At 52.2% G+C, this 22,109-nt stretch overlaps 1 protein-coding gene across 1 annotated transcript; it reads left to right on the top strand.

Moving 5' to 3' along the window:
• The first annotated feature begins 74 nt into the window (after nt 1-74).
• On the top strand, nt 75-20,904 carry C7H19orf57 (chromosome 7 C19orf57 homolog). Its single transcript, XM_027547965.1, has 10 exons — nt 75-157; nt 428-491; nt 1,020-1,071; nt 6,250-6,430; nt 10,234-10,315; nt 10,531-10,635; nt 12,009-13,289; nt 17,129-17,217; nt 19,794-19,886; nt 20,233-20,904. The coding sequence occupies exons 3-10, from the start codon at nt 1,041-1,043 to the stop codon at nt 20,384-20,386; spliced, it is 2,016 nt and encodes a 671-aa protein (XP_027403766.1). The 5' UTR covers nt 75-157; nt 428-491; nt 1,020-1,040; the 3' UTR covers nt 20,387-20,904.
• The last annotated feature ends 1,205 nt before the right edge of the window (nt 20,905-22,109 follow it).

Here is a 22,109-nt window from a genome sequence, read left to right as displayed (position 1 = left end):
AGTGCGCGAGTGCGCAGGCGCGTTGCCGGCGATGGGCGGTGCCGGCAGGTTGCGCGGGAAAGAGGCGGAGCGTGCGCAAGTGGAGAAGAGAGGTTCCGCCATAGCGCGTGCGCGGCAGGGCCTCGTAGTGCGCGGGAAAGAGGCGGAGCGATTGCAGGTGTGAGGGGTGGTGGCGGCCTCTGGGTTCACGGTGTGGCCGGTTCACCTGCGAGCTCTGGTCTTTCCTGGTTTAGGCAGTCCTCACTTTCGGCGCCCAGGGTAGGGTTAGGATGGGCCTGGTCACCAGAAGCCAGGTCCGCAGCACTCGGGCCTCAGACCTCGAGGTGCCCGGCCTCCGTGAGGGACAACTTTGCCTTTAATTGTTTAAAAAAAAACAAAACAAAACAAAACAAAACCTTACAGAAATAACCGAATTATCCCCCAGCAGGTCCAGGTAGACCTTCCCAGTTCCTGGTAACGACAGAGGGACCTCAACACCTTCTCTGGCCCAGGTCAGTTTGGGCTTGTCTGGCTTCTAGGCTGGAAGGAATGGACCTGTGGTGGTGACTCCGGCCTCCCCCAAGGCCCCAGGCATCCTCCAAAGGGCCTTCCCATCCCTTGAAAGGTCCCCAGGTCCCCCTCTAAAGCCCTCAGATTACTTTGCAGGCCCCATGTGTCACCTCGAAAATCCTGGGGTGTCCCTGGAAGGGTCCCAAGTACCCCAGCCTGGAGGAAGGGAGCTTCACATAGGCTGCCCCATCTTAGAGACTAGAGGGGCCGTACCCCGGCCCAGGTGCTCTCAGATCCTGGGCAGAAAATAGGCAGTTCCCTCTCTGCAGCGTGGAGAAGTTTAAATTCTCACTCCGAGATAGCCTAAGGTAGCTATGATTCCCATCCTCTGCCCTACTGGGGCTCTGTTGACCCCTGGGGCAGCCAGATAGGTCTAGGTGGAGGAGAGGTGGCCTCAGCCAAGGCCACTGGGTCCTGTAACCCAGAGATAGGAACTGCTTGTAATGATGAGATTTGCTCCTTGTTTTCAGATTTCTCTAGGGAGAGAGAAAATGAGTAAGAGGAAGAAGCTTCGGACCTCAGGTATTTGGATGATCAAATTGACACATTTTTATTGCTGCTTCTGCTGTTAGGAGGAATGTGGGCTTATTGCAGAAATGCTAAGGTGACGACACCAAGCTCCTTAAAATAACAACAATGATTTAATACACATGATGACTTAGTGCAAGTGTAAGTTTTGGAGAAGTGCTTATAGTAAAAAGTGAAAGCTTTATGGAGCTTCCTCCAGCTTGTAGTGGGATCCCACAGCCTAGGGGAGGCCTGCAGGCTTCAGGGAGGGGTACAGCTTCTATACAGGTCCACTCTCAGAGATGACCTGTGAATAGAGCTTGATGTGCTGGTATGTGGCTTGAGCAAAAAACCTAGATTCATCTCCCTGTGTGATGGCAGATAACTTACTCTTTGTCTCACTTTCCTCCTGTAAGTAGGGGATAATAAAGAGCACATACCATTTTCTTTTTAAAATATTTTAAAATTTATCTTTAATTGGAGGATAATTGCTTTACAATATTGTGTTAGTTTCTGCCACATATCAACATGAGTCAGCCATAAGTATAAGTATGTCCCCTCCCTCTAGAACCTCCCTCCCACCTCCCTACCTTGTCCTTTAGAACAGTGATTCTCATCCTGTTGTGGGGAGCAGTTTGATTCCAGAGGACATTTGGCAATATCTAGAGACATTTTTTTTAAAGTATTGATTCATTTATTTGGCTATGCCAAGTCCTAATTGTGGCATGTGGAATCTTTCAGTTGTGGCCGGTGGGATCTAGTTCTCTGACCAGAGATTGAACCCCCTGCATTGGGAGCAGGAGTCTTAACCACTGGACCACCAAGGAAGTCCCTAGAGACACTGTGGGGTTTTACAACTGGTGTGTGTGTTTGGGTGGGTGAGAGGTACTGGCATTTCATGGGTCGAGAGCAGAGATGCTGCTCAAAATCATAGCATGCAGAGGACAGCCCCCCCAGCCCAGAATGACCTGGCCCCAAATGCCAGTAGTACCCCAAATGTCAATAGTACCAAAGCTGAGAACTTTGCCCTAGAGCTCACATGTGGATTAGTATTTGTAAAGCACTGAAAGTAGATGCATGGCGGGACACAAATATATGCTGCTGTTACGATTGTCCTTTCAGATTATTATTTTTTTCATTTTGAAACAATTTTGAGCTTACAGAAAGGTTGTAAAAATATTTCAGAGTTCAGTCTACCCTTTCCTCACCTTCCGCTAATGTTAAAGCCGCCCATAACCATAGGATGATGGTCAACCACGTTGTTGTTTAGTCACTCAGTTGTGTCCAACTCTTTTGCGACCCCATGGACTGTAGCCCCCCCAGGCTCTTCTGTCCATGGGATTTCTCAGGCAAGAATGCTGGAGTGGGTTGCCATTTCCTTTTCCAGGGTATCTTCCTGACCCAGGGATCAAACCTGTGTCTTGTGCATTGGCACTCGGATTCTTTACCACTGAGCCACTAAGGAAGCCTGGATCAACCACATCGTGTAGCATAAAAAACAGGAAATAAATCTCAGTACCCTACTTCTTCCAGATTTTTCTTTATATACACAAATACAGTGTTTTTACTGGGTGAATATAATCATCAACATACTGATCTGCAACCTCTGATTTTCAGCTTCATGGGTTTTGAAAATCATCTTTACCTCTCAGTACACATAGAGAATTGCCTCGTTCAGAAGGAAAACATCCAGTATTATGTGGTATAGCTCCATTCCGCTGTCATTGGCTAAGGAATTTAAATTTCTTAAAAATTTAAGAATGATCCCTTCACCTAATGGCTAATGAACTTCAAGAGTAGGATGTAGGGCAGGAAAGAAATCAACAGATCAAAGATGTTTGGTGTAAGGGCTTCCCTGGTGGCTCAGTGGTAAAGAATCCACCTGTCAGTGCAAGAGACAGGGGTTCGAGCCCTGGTCTGGGAAGATCCCACATGCCATGGAGCAAGTAAGCCCCTGCACCAGAACTACTGAGCCTGCACTCTAGAGCCTCGGAGCCCAAACTACTGAAGCCTGTGTGCCCTAGAGCTTGTGCTTCGCAAAAAGGGAAGCCACTGCAGTGAGAAGCTTTCATACCACAGCTAGAAAAAAGCTTGAGCTGGGACAAAGACCCAGCACAGCCAAAAATAAATAAATAGAATTATTAAAAAAAAAAAAAAAAGATGTTTGTGCAGAGATGAGTAACAAGCTGCTTGGAGGCACAGGAATTTCTGTGACACTGGAGGAGGAAGCTGGGGCCAGCCAGGCCCACCCACAGCAGGTCATTTGCGGCCTCTCTTGGCAGTGGACTCCTCAGCTCAGCGGACCCTGGGCTGGCCCAGGAAAGTTCTTTCTGTGTGTCCTGGATGGGTGGGGAAAAAGAAAAACGATTCTGGCAGGTGGTGAAAAAACCCTTTCCCTCCTGATGTCTTTGGCCTTTAGTGTTGAACACAAGGTTCTGCTTTCGTTTTTCTTAAATTAATCCTGTGGGGATGGATCACAGGAAGAAAATGGGAGCCTCTTCACTCCTGTTGGTATTTTTGCTTTTTATTTGGTACTAATAAATGTCCATTGGATGAGCAAAGCAAGCTAGTGTTTGGACTTCTTAAGAAACTAAACAAATGAAGCGGCTATATTTTTGCATTTCCTGGCAGACCACAAAATGGAAATGTGTTTGTATAAGAAGCATTCATTGGAGCTTTGCTCTGGGTGCAGTGCCAGGGTGGGTCCGTAAGGTGGGCAGGAGTGGGAAGCACGGTGAAGATGAGATCAAGATGAGATTTAGATCCTGCAGTTGATACCTTCAAAGTCTAGTCAAGGGTAAAGGAAAAATGCTTCTGACCAAGGGAGCTAATCAAATACACAGCAGTGGGGTAGAGTTCTAAATTGGCCTGTGTGAACTGTAATGGACAGAATTAGGAGAAATTACAGGAAAGTCACTGTGGTCTAGTGGAACCCAAAAAGCCAAATGGACGCTGAGGAGGCCCCTAGCATTCAGTGTTGGAGGAAAGGAGCTCATTCAATGGATTTGTTGTTTTACTTGTGTCTGACTCTGCAACCTCATGGACTATAGCCCTCCAGGCGCTTCTGTCCATGAGATTTCCCAGGCAAGAAGTACTTGAGTGGGTTGCCATTTCCTTCTCTAGGCGATCTTCCTGACCCAGAGATCAAACCAGGGTCTCCTGCATTGGCAGGCGGATTCTTTACCACTGAGCTACCTGGGAAACTCTCAGTGGGTTTACTTCAAGATATATAAGGAGGATAAGGGGACAACAGAGGACGAGATGGTTGGATGGGTGACTGACTCAATGGACATGGGTTTGAGCAAGCTCCAGGAGATGGTGAAGGACAAGGAAACCTGGCATGCTCCAGGCCATGGGGGTCACAAAGAGTCGGACACAACTGAACAACAATATAAGGAGCTGAGTTTGGAAAGGTCTTTGTGACAACCTCCAGAAAAATCAGACCTGAGTTTGGTTTATCTTTTTGTTCTCACTGCCTGGTCAGAGGAGATGCAGTATATAGTAAGTGTTCAGTAAGTGTTTGGGTACACTTAAGTGTGAAGGCTCTGGAGCTGGACTGTGTGAATCCCATTTCAGAGTCTTTGATCTCTCCAGGCCTCAGCTTGCTCATCCGTAACATGGGCATAACATGAAGACTCTACCTCGAAGTTTTATCATAACATACCTGACTCCTCAGGACAGTGTGTGGCATGGAACTGAACTACAGTCAACCCTTATTATTTGTTCATTGAATAAATGGTTCATTTGGGGCCAGATTTTGGAGCATTCTGCCAAGTCAGCCACTACTGGCAATTTCTATATAAGGGAATTCCCTTCATTAAACAAATAGAAGTTAATAAGCACCTTTAGGCTCTGAATTGCTTTCAGTGATGGGAAAGGTATTTTTAGGAATGTAGCAGGGACCAAGAGGCAACCGAGCTGAGAAGTCAGCTCCTTACCGCTCGATGACTCTGGGTCCCAGTTTTCCCAGGTTGGATATTCTGCAAGTGTCATGGAAAACCAGAGTGGTACATAAAATTTAATGTCATCCGCATTTTCTGGGAGGTGATCTGGATTTTCTCATGCGTTTACTCAGTCATCTTCCAAGTATTTATTGAGCGGTTCTCGACCCAGGAATGAAACCAGGGTCTCCTGTATTGCAGGCGGATTCTTTACCAACTGATCTGTCAGGGAAGCCCCATTTATTGAGCACCAACAGTTTATTAGGTGCTCATCTAGCCACTAATAAATGAGGCCCCTCTTTGCATGGACATGTTGTAGTGGAGGAGACAGTAAATGACCTAGTACATCGGACGCTTGCAGAAAAGATGTAAAGTGAATATGACAGAGCATGGGTTCTAGAGGAGTTGCTCTATAGAAAGGGTAAGAATGGCTCCTCCAGGGATGTCTCTGGTGGTCCAGTAGTTAAGACTCTTGTGTTTCCACAGGGGGCACAGGTTTGAGCCCTGGTTGGGGAACTAAGATCCCACATGCCCTCTCACCAAAAAAAAAAAAAAAAATGGCCCCTCTGTAGGGACAATTTGAGCTGAGATCCAAGGGAACCAGCACACACCTCTCACCACTTCCCCAGAGAAACAGTCAGCTGGACAGGTTGTCTTGTGATTCTGAGCCAGGCCAGGTCACCTCAGGATTCAGCATCTGTCATGACTAGACCACAAGTTAAAAGCCTTTGAATCTCATGGCCCCATAAGTTCGTGGGTCCCACCTGGATGACAGTCCATCCCATCTCTCACTCTCCAAGCAAGCATCAGAGCAGGAATTTCCTGCCCTTTGCACAAGCCTGCTCATGTTGCATCAGCGACCCAGATGTGTTTGGTTGTTGGTCATGGCAGTGTGTGCTCCCACTGTCCCCCACCCCTTCAATTCTTTTTTTTTTCTTTTCATTTGTTTATTTTTGGCTGTGCTGGGGCTTCACTGCTGAGTGAGGGCTTTGGTCTAGTTGCAGCGAGCAGTGTCTGCTCTTCATCGCGGGGCACAGGCTTGTCATTGTGGTGGCTTCTCTTGTTGGGTTCCACTAGACAACACTGACTTTCCTGTAATTTATCCTAATTGTGTCAGTAGTGGCCACGTGACACGTAGGATCTTCCCAAAGCAGGGATTGAACCTGTGTCCCCCCTCATTAGCAGGCAGATTCTTAACCACTGGACCACCATGAAGGGAAGCCTCCTTAATCTTCTTTTGTCTCCAAACCAGGAAGGGAAGGACTCCATCTTCCGAAACTTCCAAAGAACCCAAGGATAGAAGACTCTGATGGGGCCACCAGCCAGAGTTCCCTGTTAGACTCTTGGCGTCACCCTGAAGAATCAGAAGGTGGATCAGGACTCACTCCTTCTGCAGAGCAGAGTAGGGAGGAACCAGGACAGGCAGCCTCCAGGTAGGTGGCTCAGAACATCCAGCAAGCCTCTCTGCTGATGGTGGGCACAGCACAGTGACCTAGTGGACAGGATGCAAAGGACGGGGAACCAGCCAAGATGACCCAGCCAGTGCTATGCCTCCCCGACAGGGGTCAGGGCCCTTGGATTGAGGTTCTTGAAGTTTTGCTTTAGAGACTCCTCTCTAGTGAGAAAAGTATATATATATATATTTTTTTAATTAAATTTTATTTATTTCTTGTTTACTTATTTATTTTTGGCTGAATTGAGTCTTTGTTGCTGCGTATGGGCTTTCTCCAGTTGCGGACAGCGGAAGCTACCCTTCGTTGCAGTACATAGGCTTTTCATTGCAGCACCTTTTGTTGTGGAGCACAGGCTCTAGGCATGTGGGCATAAGTAGTTGTAGCACACAGGCTCAGTAGTCGTGGTGCACAAGCTTAGTTGCCCCATGGCAGGTGAAATCTTCCTGGACCAAAGGTTGAACCTGTGTCCCCTGCATTGGCAGGCAAATTCTTATCCAGTGTGCCACCAGGGAAGTCCTCCCATATTCCTTCTTAATGGGACTGAAGGAGTTGTGGGTCTGTGAAATAATAACCTATAGGAGAGGATTAAGCATCTTTATGTTCCAGGAAGTGTGCTAATAATAAATACTTTACACACATCCATTTATTTAATCCTCATGGCACTGTGACACAGGTTTTTAACTCCATTTGACTGATGAAGACTCTGAGGGTTCAAGCAATCAAATGACTTACCCAGGGCCACTAAGCTCATACAGGGTGGGCTGCGGTTCTGGCTTCGTCTGGTTCCTGTGCCTTCACTACTATGGCTTCCCAGTTCCCATATATTTTCAAGAAATATGTAATTAAACACGGTGGGAAGAAAGGAAATCTCTGGCGAACCATTTAGTCTCCATGGGGGTAAGCCATATGTAACTGCAGCAAAGTAGAAAGGGTTATTAGGAGTTGGGAGAAGGAAAGTTCCTGCTTTCCGAAGTCTTCAGAGAAAGCACTGTGGATTGGTATAGCACGTTTTCTGCATGAAAAAGTAAGGCATGCGGTCAGGCTGACAGGACCATTTTCTGGGGTGCATGTCTGATCTCAGGACTTGGCAGTCTTAGGGCTAAAGCTGCATGTGTGATAGGAAGAGAGGGGCCACATGTCACAGCTAAGCCACTCTCCCAGACACACACGATGGTGTCACCATGTCCCTCACCCCAGAGAGGCCATCAGGTCTGATGGGGTCATGGCTGCTGCCCAGCCTGCTGTCTGAGTCCAAAAGAATAATCAGAACCTGCAGAAGTGGGTTCCAATCCTTTTGTTTCTGTTTTTTTAATGTTTTATTAAGAAATACCGCCTGTGCGGAAATGTAGCAGAAAAAAAGCAACATGAATCAATCAGCCTAGCACATTTATGTTGAGAAATGAAACCTTGCCAGTACCCCAGAAGCCGCCCAAACAACCCATCCCAATTAAAAAATTTTGAGCAGACGGTTGCTCTCAGTATCTAGACTTATTCTGTCTCCATAACCTCCCTTGGCACGATCCAAGCCCATTAGCGTAGCTTCGTGCTTTATCCTGCTCTACTTCTAAAGTTGAAATCATGAAGTTTCAGTTCCAGATTCTGATTTTTTTTTTTTACAATATATATATCCACATTTGTTTGGATATAACCGTAAGTCTCACCAGTTTTTAAAAAAGACTTTATTTTTTTAGAGCAGTTTTAGGTTTACAATAAAATTGAGAGGAAGATACAGTGATTTCTGATATACCCTCTGCCCTCCCACATCCCTCGTGACCGCCATCACTCACCAGAATGGTACATTTTTTTTACCAAGGATGAAGCCACAGTAATGTGGCTTGTAGCATGTGGACAGGGAAGCCTGGCGTGTTGCAGTCCACGGGGTCGCAAAGAGTTAGACACGACTGAATGACTGAACTGAACCTACACTGACACATGTTAATCACCCACAGTCCATTGTTTACTTCAGATTTTTTTTTTTTATTGTTTAATTTTGGTTGTGCTGGGTCTTTGTTGCTGCACTGGCTTTTTGCTAGTTGTGGCAAGTAGAGGCTCCTCTGTAGTTGCGGTGCATGGGCTTCTCATTGCAGTGGCTTCTCTTGTTGCAGAGCGTGTTCTCTAAGGCATGAGGGCTTCTGTAGTTGCAGCTCCCCGGCTCTAGAGCACAGGCTCAGAAGCTGCGGCACTCACACTAAGTTGCCACGCAGCATGTGGGATCTTCCTGGACCAGGGCCTGATCCCGGGTCTCCTGCATTGGCAAGTGGATTCTTATCCATTGGACCAGCAGAGAAGCCCCAAAGTTTACGTTCCATGTGTTGCACACTCTGTGGGTTTGACTAGAGGAATAATAACATGTATCAGTACAACGTCATGCATAGTTCTTTCACAGCCATAAAAATCCTAGTCTACTCATCTTCCCTTCACCACACCCTGGGTAACCACTGGTCTTTTTCATTGTCTTCATAGTTTGCCCTTTCCAGAATATCGTATAATTGGGATCATACGATACATAGCCTTTTCAGATCAGCTTCTTTCACATGGTAACATGCATTTAAGGTATCTCCACGTGTCTTCATGGCTTGAGAGCTCGTTTATTTTTTTAAATTTTATTTTAAAAAGCAGATAGCATAATTTTGTTTGTTTATTTTTAAAAAGTTTGGACTTATCTGGTGATCCAGTGGTTAAGACTCCACCCTTCCAGTGCAGGGAATACCAGTTCGATCCTTAGTTTAGGAAGTTCTGCATTCCTTGGGGTGTGGTCAAAAATTAATTCAAATTTTTTTATTGGAGTCTAATTGATTTACAGTGTTGTGTTAGTTTCAGGTGTACAGCAAAGTGAATCAGTTGTACACACGTGTACTCTTTTTTAGGTTCTTTTCCCATATAGGCCATTACAGAGCACTGAGTAGAGGAGAGCTTGTTTCTTCTTAGCACTGCATGCTGTCCCACTTCATGTACCAGAGTTTATTTATTTTGAAAATTATTTTATTTATTTATCTATCTTTGGCCATGCTGGATTGGGTCTTTGTTACTGTGTGTAGGCTTTCTCTGGTTGTGGAGAGCAGGGCCTCCTCTCTGGTTGTGGTGTGGGCTTCTCATTGCTGTGGCTTCTCATGTTGCGGATCACAGGCTCTAGGACCCATGGGCTTCAGTACTTGCAACACGTGGGCTCAGTAATCAGGCTTTAAATCAGGGGCTCAGTAGCTATGGCACATGGGCTTCTTGTCCCCTTCGGTATGTGGGATCTTCCCAGACCAGAACTTGAACCAGTGTCCCCTGCACTGGCAGGCAGATTCTTTACCACTGGACCATCAGGAAAGGCCTACCACAGTTTAGTTATCCAGTCACCCGCTGAGGGCCTCTCAATTGCTTCCACATTTTGGCAATTATGAATACACCCGTGTTTTTAGACACTGTGTTTTTTTTTTTGTTTTTTTGTTTTTTTTGTATCTGCAACTTTTTAGCATTTGTAGAATTGGGGGCTGGGATGTCAGTCCAAATGAGAATCCCTGTTCTTATTCCAGGAGCCAGTTACTGGGATTAGAAGAGTAAAGTGCTGCCAGAGAAGGCAGCTTGGCTTCTAGGCATGGGACTCTGAACGGCTTCTTGGCAGTCATGCGTCCCTTCTCCACCCCGCCCTTTCTCAGCAGGTGCTCCAGGGCCGCCCTCTTTGGAGACTCTGAGCACTCCTCTGCCTTTGGATTCCATTGTTTGTCTCGCTACACAAGTTAACGGCGGGGTAGGAGGACTTGAGAACCTCCCCTGTTTTGTCTTTCTCCTTCCAGCTCTCCTGATAATGAAGCAGACGCTCCCTCCGGGCTCCTTGGGCAGCCAGAAAGGGAGCCAGTTCCCCTTCCTCCTTCCCAGGTGAGCCTGCTCTGTAGCCTCACATAGGCACAGAAGATGCTGGGGAGCTGGTCTGTGTCCAGCAGCAGCAGCTGCTGGTGGGAGTGTGCACTGGGGCTGGAAGGCACAGACTGCAAGACAGAAACCGGTTTGGGGATTTTCGCGCTTGATTTCCAAGACCTCATTCCTCCTTTATCTTTACTGCTGTTTTGTTCTTGTTGTTATCTGCTTCACAGAACTCAGTGGGGAAGTTTGTCCCCCAGTTTGCAAAACCCAGGAAGACAGTGACGAGACAAGCAGAGAGGAGGGAAGAGGGCCTCAGGATGGGGGTGTTCAGCTCGGTAAGGTCCTACCATCAGCCAGGCTGAGCTCTGTAGGTGTACCACCTCTTGGCCCCACCTCAGCAGCCAAGTTCAACCTTGGTTTCCTTTGACAATGACTAGGCTTCCCAGGTGGCTCAGTGGTAAAGAACCTGCCTGCCAGTGCAGGAGATGCAGGAGACACGTGTTTGATTCCTGGGTCAGGAAGATCTCCTGGAGAAGGAAATGGCAACCCACTCCAGTATTCTTGCCTGGGAAATCCTACGGATGGAGGAGCCCGGCGGGCTACAGTCCATGGGGTCGCAAAGAATCAGACACGATTGAGCATGCACACAGCCCTGCACCTCTCCACAGCCCCACCACCACCATATTTAGCACTAAAGGCATCTGTGGACAGCAGGGGCTGTGTCAGCAGCCTGCAGGCCTGTGAGAGGCGCTCGGGGCAGCGTGCCTGCACTGAAACTGTGGAGGCCAGAGCTCTGTGCCCCAAATTGGGTGAAAGTAGCGAAACTCAGAAAGGCAGCCCGGGCATAGCACAGGGAGCTCACCTCAGGGTTCTGTGATGACCTAGAGGGCTGGGGTGGGGGACGAGGTAGGAGGGAAGGGATTTTATATATGTATATAGATAAAATTACAGCTGATTCACATTGTTGTATGGCAGAAACCAACACAATATTATAAAGTAATTATCCTCCAATTAAAAATGAATTAAGAAAGGCAGCCTGAATTTCTGTCCCTAAACCCCTTTGCCTCTCAGAAGCTTTTGCATGAGCCGAGGGGGCTTTTACAGCATGCTGTCTTGTCCTTACCCCTGTGAGCTCCAGGGGTCACGTTCGCTGTCTCTGGAACACACTCCCCTAAAAAGTGATTGGTAGGCGTTCCCAGCAGCTGTGTTTGTAATTTCCCCAGACCAGAAACACTCCACGTATCTTTCAGCGGGTGAATGGTTGAACAAATCGTGCTTCATTGACACCACAGAACACAATTTCCAAAAAAAGGAGCAAACTAGTGTGATACACATAACCACTTGGATGGATTTCCAGGGCATTAAGTAGACTCAGAGGAAGGTGTAAAAACCATATGGCCACAAGTGTCTGTTGATGGATGAATGAATTAAACAAAACATGGGTAACATCCATAAACAGAACAGATATTTGTGTATCCATGTTCACTGCAGTATTATTCACCTTGAACTCAGGTCTCCTGCGTTGGCAGGCAGATTCTCTACCGCTGAGCCACCAGGGAAACCCACCCAGGATCCACACAGATCCCTGTTTGGGGGCACTGTCAGCCTCGTGGCATCTGAGGCTTCATACAGGGGCAGTGATGGCTAGAAAAGTCTTCAGAGCAGTTGATTATTAAAGGCCCAAGGCTGAGTCTTTCTCTCTCTACAGGGAACACTGCCAGAACCCAGTGCACAGCAGACCAGTAGCCAGCCTCAGAAAGAGTCCCCAGGACTTGCCCTCCAGGAGGCCAGGGACCCAGGACACCAGACCCAGGCAGATGGCACCTGCACCGAGCCCAGTGGCCTAAGCCCCATGACCCCTGGGCCCAGTGATGCAGATCCTCAGCCCTCCTTCTCCACCAACGCCTCCCCAGAGTCGGGGACGGTGCCCTCGGCCTCAGAGAGAGCTGGCCAGGACTACCTGTCAGAGCCTGGGACCAATGTGCCCAAGAGTGGAAGCACGGAGGAGGGTTGGGCTCCAGGCAATCAGGGCCAGAAAGGGCCCCTGCCAGGCAGTGACTCTGGAGAGATGGGGCCAGAGCGAGGAGCCCCCCAGCAGGGAGGTGCCCAAGGACTAGCAGGTGCTGACCAACTTGAGGGGCTCCGGGAAGAAGGAGGTAGCCTCCTGGGCCCAGAGCCCCCATCTGCAGCCCTGGGCCCTCCTCTCCCCCTGCAAACCCTTGGCAGGGAAGCAGAATGGAGCTGGAGTGGCCCTCGGTGCCCACCACTTGGGGCCATTGTTATCGCAGATGTGAACACAGACCCCGCTGAGCCAGAACACAGGGCTCTGAGGGTGGCTGGGCCAGACAGGGAGGTCAGCACCAGGGTGCCCGCCTCTCCCAGTGGGAAGGCTCCCGACGCAGGCTGCAGCGGGGCACTGCTCAGCTGCACGCCTCTCACTGGGGTGACCAGTGGAGGCAGAGGGGAGGCACAGTGGGAAGACGAGCCCCCTGGTGACATCCTGGGGTGCTTTGCAGCCTCCCTGCCTCTGCCTCATGAGACCCAAGAACCCACACTAGGAGCTGGGGATCCCAGCCCTTCAGCCCTAGAAACGGGCCCAGATGTTGGTCAGACCCAGGTGCCAGGCCCGGATCAGGAAGGGTTGGGAGGTGTGTGCTCGCAGCCTGGGCTGTCACAACCTGCAGCTGAAAAGGCAGCTGAGCTAGGGAGCCCGAGCCGCAAACAAGACCTCCAGGGGCTCGGTTTGTCCCTCAGAGCCTCTGCTATACTGATGTACCAAGAAGCAGTGGGCGGCCCTCCCCAGGATGCTGGGGCAGGCCAGAGCAGCCCAGACACCCCCACAGGCCCTGTAGGCCAGCCCTGGCGCCCCGCTGACTCTTCCAAGCAGGCCATCTGGGAGGGGTCACCAGCCTTGGAACTCGACTTCCTGCCAGACAGTGAAATACAGGATGCCCTGGAAGCCCCTGGCTTTGAAGCCCCACCGGAGCAGGTAAGAACTTCCCTGATTTACAGCCACATGCCCCAGGGCAGGCGCCAGACGGCCACGAGCCCTCCCAAAGCGTCCAATAGTTGGGGGAAAAGGGGCACGTGGTGACCTGTTTATACAGCAGATGAGTCCTGGGGTCTGAGTCACAGCTTCAGTGGGTGTGGAGCCAGTGATGTCCTGGGAAGGTTAACCTGCCTTTCTCTGAGGGGCCTGTCCGTCTGGGAGCTGAGGAGCCCCAGGGCGTGATACACACACGTTTTGTCGGCCCAGGCAGCGCCCCCGGTGTACCTGCGTCCTGCACACCTCAGTGCCCGGCTCTGCATGGAGATTCCTTGGGTGTCTAGAGGGCGCCAGACCACAAGGGGCTACCTGAAGAAGCGAGGGACCTCAGAACTGGGCCCATGGGAGGGGACCTCACCCCCCTGCTGGGAAGAACCTCTGTCCATCTTTAGGGTCGCCTGATACCATTCTTTTTCAAACATACACATGGACTTTCGTTTGTCTGCTGGAGTTTTTGTTTGTTTTTCACTTACTGTGCTTTGCAGTTTGTTTTTTGTTTTTTATTTTACAAATTGAAGATTTGGGGCAACTCTGCTGTCAGATGATGGTTAGCATCTTTTTATTTATTTATATATTTTGCTGTGCTGGGTTTTCGCTGCTTTTGCACGGCCTTTCTCTCCTTCTCAGTGAGTGGGGGCTACTCTTTCGCTGTTGCAGTGTGAGGGCTTCTCACTGCGGTAACTTCTCTTGTTGCGGAGCATGGGCTCTAGGGCTTGAGGGCTTCAGTAGTTGTGGAGCAGGGCCTCAGCTGCCCCCGGGCATGTGGGGTCTTCCTGGACCAGGGATTGAACCCATGTCCCCTGCATTGGCAGGCAGATTCTTATCTACCAGGGAGGTCCTGTCTGCTGGCATTTGCAAGGGCTTCCCTTCGGGGATCTGCCCACCTGAGCCTCAGTGTTTTGTGGCCTCACACTCAGAGGTGGGCGGTTCTCCAAACACGGGGTGCGGCTGAAAGGCTGAGGAAGGTGGGGCACCTGCCCGCCATGAGGCAGCCGGGAGGGAATCACGCCCAGGTGGCCTGATTCTACGGCTGTGCCTCAACCGTTCTGACCTGGAACCAACACAGAGCCCATGTCACTTCACAAACGTGGCCTCCATCTCTGGCCATCCTTGTTTTAAAACTTTATTTTTGGGGTGTTTGAAAAAAATTTTTTTTCAACTTTTATTAATTTATTCTTTATTTTGGTTGCTCTGGGTCTTTGTTGTGGCATGCGGGCTCTCTAGTTGGGGTGCTCAGGCTTAGTTGCAGCATGTGGGATCTTAGTTCCCCGACCAGGGATCGAACCTGGGCCCCCTGCATTGGAAGCGTGGAGTCTTATCCGCCAGACCGCCAGGCAAGTCCCCTGTTTGAAAATGTTTTTGAGGTTTGAGAGCCTGCTCTGTGGCAGGAGTGAACAGATCTGGATGGTCTCTGCCCCCATGAGGTTTTCAGTAGCGCCATTCCATCTGCCTCTCCCAGAGTGAGCATTTTGTACCCTGTCATTTCTGCCCTTAAAAAGTCTCTTCCTAAGATGCAGCCCCCAAACAAGCAAAGGACGTCATCTGGTGCCCAGCTGGAGGAAGCCAGCTGTTCCAGCCGTGGAGGGAAACCATGTCTGGGTCGAGGAAATGTGGGTCTCAGGTGCTGCCTTCCCAAGGGATGGCCAGGGGTCGTTTGTGACACGGGCCTCCCTGCCCTGGCTCCAATTCTTTGTACTGTGCATCGCACGTTGCTGTGATCACCAGACAATCAAGATTACAGAAGGCGAGTCACAGCGTGGCTAGATCGTAGCCTTTAAACACAGACGCCCGGGAGAAGTAGGCACTCAGGTTCTGGACAGAGCTGAAACGTTGTAATTAAAGCCCCAGCCCTTGAAAAATGCACACCCCTCTCTTGGAAAGAAGAGCTTGGTCATTCCCAGTCTCTGCCCTCTTGGGCCGTGGCTGAGGGAGAGGGCTGGGGAAGCAGCTGGAACCTTGGGCGCGTCTAGCAGGCCAAGGAGAGCCCTGCTGAATGTGCCGCCAGCGAGCACGCTCAAATCACCACCGAGCCGGGAGCACCAGGAACCCAGCAGCGCCCAGGGTGGACGGGCCCGCTGCAGGAGGCACTGCCCTGGCAGGGCCGCAGATGCCCAGGCACGCTCTGTTTTGACGCCGGGCCTTCCTGAACAAGTTGGGGCAACCCGAGCACAGGTTCCAGAAGGCAGGAACCCTCCCTGGCAGGAAGGCCCTGTGGGAACAGAGTGCCGGTGGGTGGCGTCTCGGCCTGCGACCTCAGCGTGCTCAGCTGTGAGCTCCACTGCTGAGGGGGGGCCCTGGGGACTCGCAGCAGTGACAGGCTGGCTGCACACCCAGCTGCCCTCTTATCGTGGCTCCCTGGGGACATGATGCTCACCCCAGGGCCAGTGGAGCCCCCTCTACTTGTAAGGAGGGCCTCATTTAAAACCCTGACTCCCACGTCCCTCTCATGGCCCCCGTGGGTGGCCTCCGAAGGGGGACGGTGCACTACTGTCCCTTCAGGACAAGCACTACCTTTGTCATGACAAACTCCTACACAGCCCTTGTAGGAGCCGTGGTCCCTGTTGGGAAGGAGAACATTTCTTATGACCAAACTTAAGTGAATCCATGGCATCGAGTTTTTTTTTTTAATTTGGCTGTGCTGGGTCTTAGTTGCGCCATGCAGAATCTAGTTCCCTGATCAGGGATCGGACCCGGGACCCCCTGCATTGGGAGCGAAGAGTCTTAACCTCTGGACCACGAGGGAAGTCCCTGAATTGTACTTTAAGTCACAGAGTTGCCTCCGTGAGAGTCGGCTGTGTGCATGGGAGAAACCACTGCCTAGAACAGTCGTGCCAACCTTGGCACTGCTGGCGTTGGGGGCCTGGCCGCCATCCTGTACATGGAAGGGGGTTGAACAGCATCCCTGGCCTCCAGCCCCCACCCTCTGAACACGAGGAGCACCTTCTTGCAAAGGCGTGACAACCCAAAATGTTTGCAGACACTATGATGTGTCTTGGGGCTGGAGTCATCCCTGAGTGAAAGCTGCTGGACTGCAGACAGTTCTTCATGTCCATTCCTTTGTATCCCAGGACCCTTGGCAGGTTGTGCTCAAACCCTTCACGGCATCCCCCACCTAGGACTTGTGTCTCCTCAGAAGAACAGACAGCCCTAGGCCAGCGGCTCCAAAGAGGCAAAGAGCCGTCACCTGCGCCACTGAGCCACTGAGCCTGACATTTTCCATGAAAATTAAACCACCGTTGACCTTTAGAAATTTAAGCTTCTCAGGGTTATCTGGCTCTCTCGCCCCCGTTAATTATGAATGTTCCCTTCAAAATATATTTGCAAAATCTTTTCCTTGACATGAAACTCGGGGCTTATCTGGCCGACTCTGCCCCTCCATGCCAGCCGCCCGCCTCACCACAGTCAGCACCCCCGGGGTCCTCTCTGACCCCTCCTAGATACCGCAGGACAGGCCTGAGACCACACCAGGCCTCAGGGGTCAGGGACAGAGAATATGGGATGGAACCACCGCCGGTGGCTCAGATCAGCTTGTCCGAAGACTGGGGCCCAGGAGAGGACCCCAGGGTCAGGCCTAGTATCGAGGAGGGAGGGTGAGAGCAGCCGGACTGGTGGCCTGCAGGTCTGGCTGTCACGGCATCTGTCCCCCACACCACTTTTCCTCCTCTGCAGGAGGAAAGCACGCCTCAGCCTTCCGAGTGTGGTGGAGGAGAAGCCAGACCTGCGTGGCTCCTCTCCTTCTCCCAGCCGGGTCACTCACATGTGTGCGCACTCTCCTTTTCCAGTTGTTTCCTGCAGGAGGCGAGCTGGACCCCTGCCAGCCTGGCACCGGCCCGTGTGCAGACAGAGGCCCCCGTGCTGAGGCCCAGCCGAGGTAGGCAGAGTGGGAGGCACCGTGGGACCTTGCCTTGGCCGGAGTCCTCCTCTTGTCTCTCGAAGGGGGAGCGTGGCTGCTTTCCTGGGGCTCCAGCCCCCACCTCTCCCCCACCCCTGCCTTTTGAGCTCCCACTTTGTGAATGAGGGTGATGGAGGTGACCCTGGCTCTCCCTCGAGGGGCCTCACTTTTCTCTGTCTAATAAGGTTGCTAAGCCCTGAATTTCTTACTTATGTGGCTGCGCGGGGTTGTAGTTGCAACATGCTGGATCTAGTTCCCTGAGCAGGGATCAAATCCAGGCCCCCTGCACTGGGAGCACAGAGTCTTAACCATTGGGCCACTAGGGAAGTCCCCAGATTTTTTCATTTTCGCTTTTCGGCCATGCCACTTGGCATGGGATCCTAGTCCCCACCAGGGTTTGAAACCAGGTCCCCTGCGTTGCAATGCAGTCTTAATCACTGGACCGCCAGGAAGGTTCCCACTCCCACTTGCAAACTTCCCATGCCCCCTGCTCCCTGGGAGTGGAGAACTCCCAGTCAGCACCCTGCACCCAAGCTGGCATCTCTCCCTAGGTCCCTTGGGATGGTGCCCCCAGCTCTGTGGTGGTTTGAATGCATGTTGTGCGTTTTATTGGAGAGACAGCCCAGAGCTTTCCTTGAATCTCCATGGAGGGAGTAGGGACCCAGTCAGAGCTCGGAGCCACTGGCCTGTGTGACCTCGGGGCCACCCCTGCTCTGGCACCCTCGGGCCTTCCAGAGTCCCCAGTCTGTCCCGTCTTCTTTCCTGCTTGGTTCTGTTCCCCAAGGCAGCCACCTTCTCTCCCTCCTATAGGCACCCGGTGTGCTCCTCCAGCCCATGGAGGTGTGTGTTGGGAGGGTCCTCTCCCCCCACCCCAGAGCTTCCCTCTCCCAGTCCATCACCTCTGTTCATGTCCTTTCTCCCAGCCTTGCTGACCACCAGCACAGGGCGACAGTCCTCTCCTGTTACCTTGTACTTAAACTGCAGAGCGGTGGCCGATTGATTATTTATGGCCAAGTTTCTGTTTCTGTCTGGCAGGTGTGGAGGAGAGATGAGGCATGCAACCCTTGGCGGAATTTGTCTCCTTTCTCTTCCTCCTGCTCCTCCTCCTCAGGGAAGAGGGGGGCCTCCCACCCCCTGCCCTTGCACACATCTGTGTATAGTACCTGTGGTACCACATGTTGCTTCCCCTGACAGACACACACACCCGCTCCCTGCCTGGGGACCAGAGGCAGTTTAATCAACGTGGCCCCACTGTTGTTTTTTTTAACATTTATTTTTGTTGTGCTGGGTCCTTGTTGCTGCTCACAGATTTTCTCCAGTTGCAGAGAGCACGGGCTCCTCTTTGTTGCAGTGCACAGGCTTCTCACTGTGGCGGCTTCTCTGACTGCAGAGCATAGGCTCTAAAGCATGGGCTTAGTGGCTCCGCAGCATGTCGAATCTTCCCAGACCAGGGATCAAACCCATGTCCCCTGCACTGGCAGGCGGACTCTTAGCCTCTGAACCACCAGAGAAGGCCCCTACTATTGCTTAAGCAAAAAGGAGGGAGATTCGCGTGTGAATCTCTTGACGGCCTCAATGCAACCCCACGTGGATGGCTGGAAGCCCCCAGGTGGGTCCTGGGGTCTGCTTCTATGGCCCTTGGCCAAGAGAGAAAAGGCAAGAAACTGAGGCCCAGGCTGACCAGTCATCTCAGGGTGACTAAAGCAGGGGGAGCAGAACCACAGTTCCTCTAGTGACAGCCCAGGAATCTGCTAAGCTGTATGACCCTCTGCTCCCTCCCCACAGGCTATACCTATTAGATACGGTGGTGCCCCGCCTGTCTACCCCTTCTATAGGCACTGATGCCCTCCAATGCCAGGTCTTCCAGGACCTGCTCTGGGCACCGGGGAGAAACACAGCTTCTCCCTAGTTGGGTGGGAGCTTGGGGGGTGGTGGTGAGCAACAGACAAATTATTAGCTGGTCAGATGGCAGAGTGGTGGGGAGAAAAAGATAGCAGGGAAGGGGTTAAGATTTTAACCTGTGGTGGATGGGGAGGGAGAGGGAGGGTCCCCCTCCCAGCTTCTCCCTCCCCCACCCCCACGGAGGAGACATTCTGGAAAGAACATTTCAGAGCCCTAAGAAGTGCTACGGGAATGGCCAGGAATTCAGTGTGGCTGCAACAGGGGGAAGAGGGACAAGAGGGAGTGGGTGGGTCTGGAGGCACGGCGGATGGTGTAGGGCTGCGGGGAGAGATTTGGGCTGGGTTTCCATTTCCACAGCCCCCCCCACCAAGCCACTTGAGGGGACAGGATATAAGGGCAGGAGGTGGGGGCCGAGGAGGGTGTGGCAACTGCCCCACAGGAGCCACCTGGTGGGGGAAGGGGCTAGATTCTGGGTGTATTTTCAGCGGTAGAGCCATGGGGCTGGCCATCAGGACCCTGCCTGGTGGGAGGGGGCGTCATGGCTGTCAAAGGTGTTCATCTCTGGAGAGATGGCTCAAGGCTCAGCAGAGCGCCCCCAGTGGAGGCTGGTGGGGCTCTCCAGTGAGCTCTCCTCCTGCCTCCCTTCCCGCCAGGACACGAGTGGGGATCAAGACTTACGAGGCCGCCAGCATAGAGGACGCGACGGACACCGTGAGGGGCCTGGTCATGGAGCTCTCCAACCTGAAGTAAGGGCTGGGCTGGCACCGTGGACCCACAGTCCCTGGGACAGGCAGAGGGAATGGAGCCGGGGGTGGGTGATGGAGGCCCCAGTGTACCAGTGATCTGGGGGAGCCAGGCTGGGCCCAGCCCCCCCGTGAGGGGCCTCTGGGAAGCTTCTCCTTCACAGAGTTGTCAGGCTCTAAGGAGGGGCTAGAAGGGTCACAGCCTGCCTGCAGCAGGCTGATGCGGACTGTGCACACGCCTGTGCTTATGCGGGTGTGACCCGAGTACCCATGAGCGAGTGAGCCGATGTGAGCAGCCCAGTGTGCCCGAGTGTGAGGTGGGGCACAGCCCAGGCCTGTTTCCACCCAGCCGGCTGATTATGAGCACCCACCGGGACCTGGAGACCTTCAAGCGCCTCAACTACTACCGGAAAGCAAAGCCGGCCGGGAAGGCCCCCACACCCTACACCGCAAAGGGGGCCGGAACCCTCCCCCGAGGGGAGCAGTCCTGGAGGGATCTGTAGCTGGTTCCAAACTGCCTGGGGTTGTGGTGTGTGTTCCTGCAAGCTCACTGGCTCCCAGAAATGTCCTGCCCAACAGTGGGGAACAATCCCTCTGCAGACCCTGTGTGCTCGCTCCCCCCACCCTGCTATCTTGACCTTCTCACGTGCCGGTCCTGGGGGCCCCAGAAACCGTCCCTCAACTGACGGGGAAGTCAGCTTCCCACGGGAAACACGAGAGGCCCTGCCTCTGTCATCGGCCTCCCCTGGGAGCTGCGTGGGGCGGGAACCTGCTCCTCCCTGTGGCAGGCCTTCTGGGGCCCCAGGAAGCCAGCTGCTTCTGAGCCAGGGGCGCGGGGCCACCCAGATGGTTATCTGAGTTTGCAAATTTCAGCTCCTTAGCTGAGGTTACTGAAGGTTCAGAATTTGTTTCTTTCCTGGAGGAGAAAAGGGCTTGCTTTGTTGGTCATACCCTTGTTTTTCACTGGATTTCCATTTCTTCTGGGAAGCCCATTAATAAATGATGCCTTAGCCAGACCTCAGACCGTGTGACCGACCTGTTTGCGGTTGGAGGTGTTTTCAGTTCCTTGATGGCCTGCCCACAAACCTCCCTAATACCACCTCGTTCTCCTTCTGTTTCTCATGCTCTTTGTGAAGACAAGTTGGTGTACTGCCGGGGGCCCCCACTCCCAGATGGAGTCTAGGGGTCCCCATGCTTTAGCAAGTGTCAGACTCTCCTGGAGCAGGTGGGTATGTGCAGAGATGTGCATGTGTACAAATTCCAGCACACAAGTATCTGTGGACCAATCAGCCCACTGAGACATCTTGACTGTCCAAGCTGGAGTTCAGTGCTGAGTTGGCCTTGCCTCTCCTCTGTGGGACAAGCTGCCGAGAAGCCCTGGTCTAGGAGGCAACCCTGGGTGGGAATTATAACTGATGCAGACACAGCTAATGCCTGGAGGGTGCCGAGGGCAAGCGTGCGCACACCCTGCCCCACCAAGCCTCACCACAGCCCCAGTGAGGTCACATGGTCACTAGCAGTCCCAAGTGCTGCTGTCAAACCCGTTTTGCAGAAGACATTGCTTCTGTTAAATAGGTCACCACTAGGTGGACCAGACCCAAGACTAATTTGTTGCTCTGCCTGTCGCCCCTGCACCCTAACTCCTAGGGCCAAGGCAGGGAGGGCCCTCCTGCCACCACCTTCTTATACCTGGGACATCCCATTCAGGTGGCTCAGAGTCCCCCAGCCTTTTTACCCTGCAGAATGTACAGCCCCTTCCTTGAACCCACCAGAATGTGCCCAGTCACCCTGTTCCCTGGGTCTCAAGCCCCAGTGGCTCTGGCTTATATAATTAGCATTTGTACGTAGCTGAGAGTGGCTGGGGTACTGTGTCCCCTGACTCCATGTGAAACCCTTGGCACTGCTGAGGAGGCCTCCCTCATGTCTTCTTTCTCCTCCTTCCCTTTTCTCTCCAAGCCTGGGCAGTAGGCTGTCTTCAAGGGCTGTTTCTGATCCCTGGCTCACCGCAGCCCTCCTCAGGTGGCCTCAGGTCCCAGATCAAATGGCAAAGCCAAGGGCAAATTCTGGGAAGCCCAAATTCTGCCCTGACTCAACCCCAGGAGACCTTGTAGGCTGGGGGTGGAGACCAGGCTCAGGCCAGCCCTCGGACTGGAGAAGGAATGTGGACTGGCACTTCTTACCTGCTGCCCCCTCAAGGCTGGTGGAACAAGATCTGGGGGTGGAGAC

Source organism: Bos indicus x Bos taurus, chromosome 7 (genome assembly GCF_003369695.1).
Source record: "Bos indicus x Bos taurus breed Angus x Brahman F1 hybrid chromosome 7, Bos_hybrid_MaternalHap_v2.0, whole genome shotgun sequence".
Lineage (NCBI taxonomy): Eukaryota > Metazoa > Chordata > Mammalia > Artiodactyla > Bovidae > Bos > Bos indicus x Bos taurus.
This window is presented reverse-complemented; position numbering and strand designations above follow the sequence as displayed.